Below are 2133 nucleotides of genomic sequence, written 5' to 3'. Positions count from 1 at the left end.
CACACACACACACACACACACACACTCTCACACACACACACACACACACACACACACACACACACACACACACAGTGTAGCTGAAGATCCAATCAAGGGATGAAGGCCGGAGACAAGATATTTGAAGCCAAGCATTTTAGTAAAGTTGAGGAAACTACTCAAATTGCCTACTTCTCCAAAAGTACCTTTGCAGACAGTCAAGTACTGGGAAGGCTGCACTCTAGCAGAAAGCCACACAAAATGGGATTTAAGGACTGGATGTTAAAAGCAGGAGAGTACAAACTGGAACTAAGGTATGCCTAATGTTCCCTATTACCAAGTCTTACTATAGCTTGTTTCTGACAACATGCTATGGTCCAGCTGTACCGAGACATGATACAGAACAGTCAACCCTCTTTGCATTAAATCAGACAAGATTACCCCAACAGTCCCTTCAAGTCTTACTTTATGAAATTCATCTAGTTGAGTAGGAACAAGAAGATTAAATACAAATGATATCTGACACATCAAGCAAAAGTTGCTTATGGGACCAGAAACAAGCCCCATACTCTGGAAGTGAAGAGTGATGTTCACCACCCGTAGTCAGTCTTTCCAATTAGAGTATGATCATAGCCTTTCTTTGAGGTGTGGACTTCACAGTAAATTCAGTATGTGCTGCAACTTCTCAAGTTTTTCTTTGAATGACAAGGACCCGCCAAACATGTAGACAACTTCCCTTGGCATATGCCAAAAGGTACACTTAAAGGTACACCTTAGGATACAGCTACTAATCACTACGCACATAGTACAGTAAGTGAGGTTTTAAAATGAGACATTTGCAGGCAAGCACGCTTCACACGGTTCTGAATTGAATTGTTAGCCAGTTTTGTAATTGGTATTGGCCTTTTCAGAAAGGCACATGGGTGTCATCTCATATACATTCTCTTCCTGCCCCCAAACATCAGCCCCTGCTATTGTCCCTATAGGAAGGAAAACCAGAAAAGCCAGATAATGTGGGTAGCAAAAATTCAAATATAATTGTACATGTCATCATTTATGCCCCAAAGGCCAGGCTATACAGAATTATGAACAGAAGACTTACCATTGGCATTGCAGTAAGCTTACATATTTTAAGATCCCACGCTACCTTTAGAGCATGAGTTAGATACCTTCCATACAAAAGTATCACAATTTCATAATGCTTTATTAAAGACAGATTAATATGCAATATTTTTTAGCTAAAAAACTAGAACTAGAAAAATTTCAAGCTTCCATCTGGTCTGAAGCAGAACAAAGTGCTGTCTTCTCTTTACAAGAAATATTGAACAAGTATCTTGTATTAAAGATACACAAAGTTTAAAAAGTTTCCTAAAGATTTCTACATACATACAGGGGGGTTAGTAAGTATTACGTCTCAAACTGCGCTGGGTGGGCTGACTGCAGCATCCTCCTGCGTGGGGCCAATTGCACCATCCAATTCCAAAGCCGTTTCAGTAACTGTGGACTTGGAATCTGTGAAGTACAAAAAACAGGTTTTGTGCTTTCACTGAAACAGCGCAATTTTCCTGCTGCTGCTACAATACATGTTCTCATGTTAGGGCACAGGCTTGCTCTCTGCAGAGTCTGCACTAGTTAGATACCTCCCCCTGCATTGGCACTTGTTCAGAAAGTTGATCGCTCTAAGCCTGCTTCCATCCAACTCCAGCTAAACCAAACTATGCATGGTTTAAGCCTAAAAATGACAGCCCACAAAGCTCTTTTCACTGCTTTAATCACGTGGATTTAAAGGAAATCCTATGTTAAGCCAGTTCAGCTGTGTGTTGAGGAAAATAAATAAACCTTCTGAACAGAAAGGCCAAAATTTCGAGCAGAGCAGGTTCCAGCCCAGAAGGTGCTCTGCTTTCAAGTTATTGCAAAGGCTTGCTGAGTGCATCTGAAAATTAAAAGCCAATTTTGTTTTAATTTGGAAGAAAATGTTTACATAATGTTGTCAATTAAGCATCAGAAGAGGAGAGACCTACCCCAGCTGGCTGACAGGAGGCGTCTTGGAGTAGGATGCTTATGCTGCCTATGGACTATGGAACTCAAGGAACACACATGTACCCCTTGCCTACCATCTGAAGCAGGGGTGCTCAACCCCTCCCCCCCCCCCCC

At 41.6% G+C, this 2133-nt stretch overlaps 1 protein-coding gene across 1 annotated transcript in view; it reads right to left on the bottom strand.

Annotated features, from left to right (window-relative positions):
* Positions 1-991: 991 nt before the first annotated feature.
* The window catches only part of CHAF1A (chromatin assembly factor 1 subunit A), a 23841-nt gene continuing 22699 nt past the window's right edge, over positions 992-2133 (bottom strand). The window contains exon 15 of the mRNA XM_019513407.1: positions 992-1491. Coding sequence (XP_019368952.1) covers positions 1394-1491 — 98 coding nt within the window. The 3' untranslated portion in view covers positions 992-1393. The remainder of the gene's footprint in view (positions 1492-2133) is intronic.

Source organism: Gavialis gangeticus, unplaced genomic scaffold (genome assembly GCF_001723915.1).
Source record: "Gavialis gangeticus isolate Ggan-Ray unplaced genomic scaffold, GavGan_comp1, whole genome shotgun sequence".
Taxonomy (NCBI): Eukaryota; Metazoa; Chordata; order Crocodylia; family Gavialidae; genus Gavialis; species Gavialis gangeticus.
The sequence above is the reverse complement of the archived record's forward strand: the minus strand, read 5'-3'. Positions and strand labels throughout refer to the sequence as shown.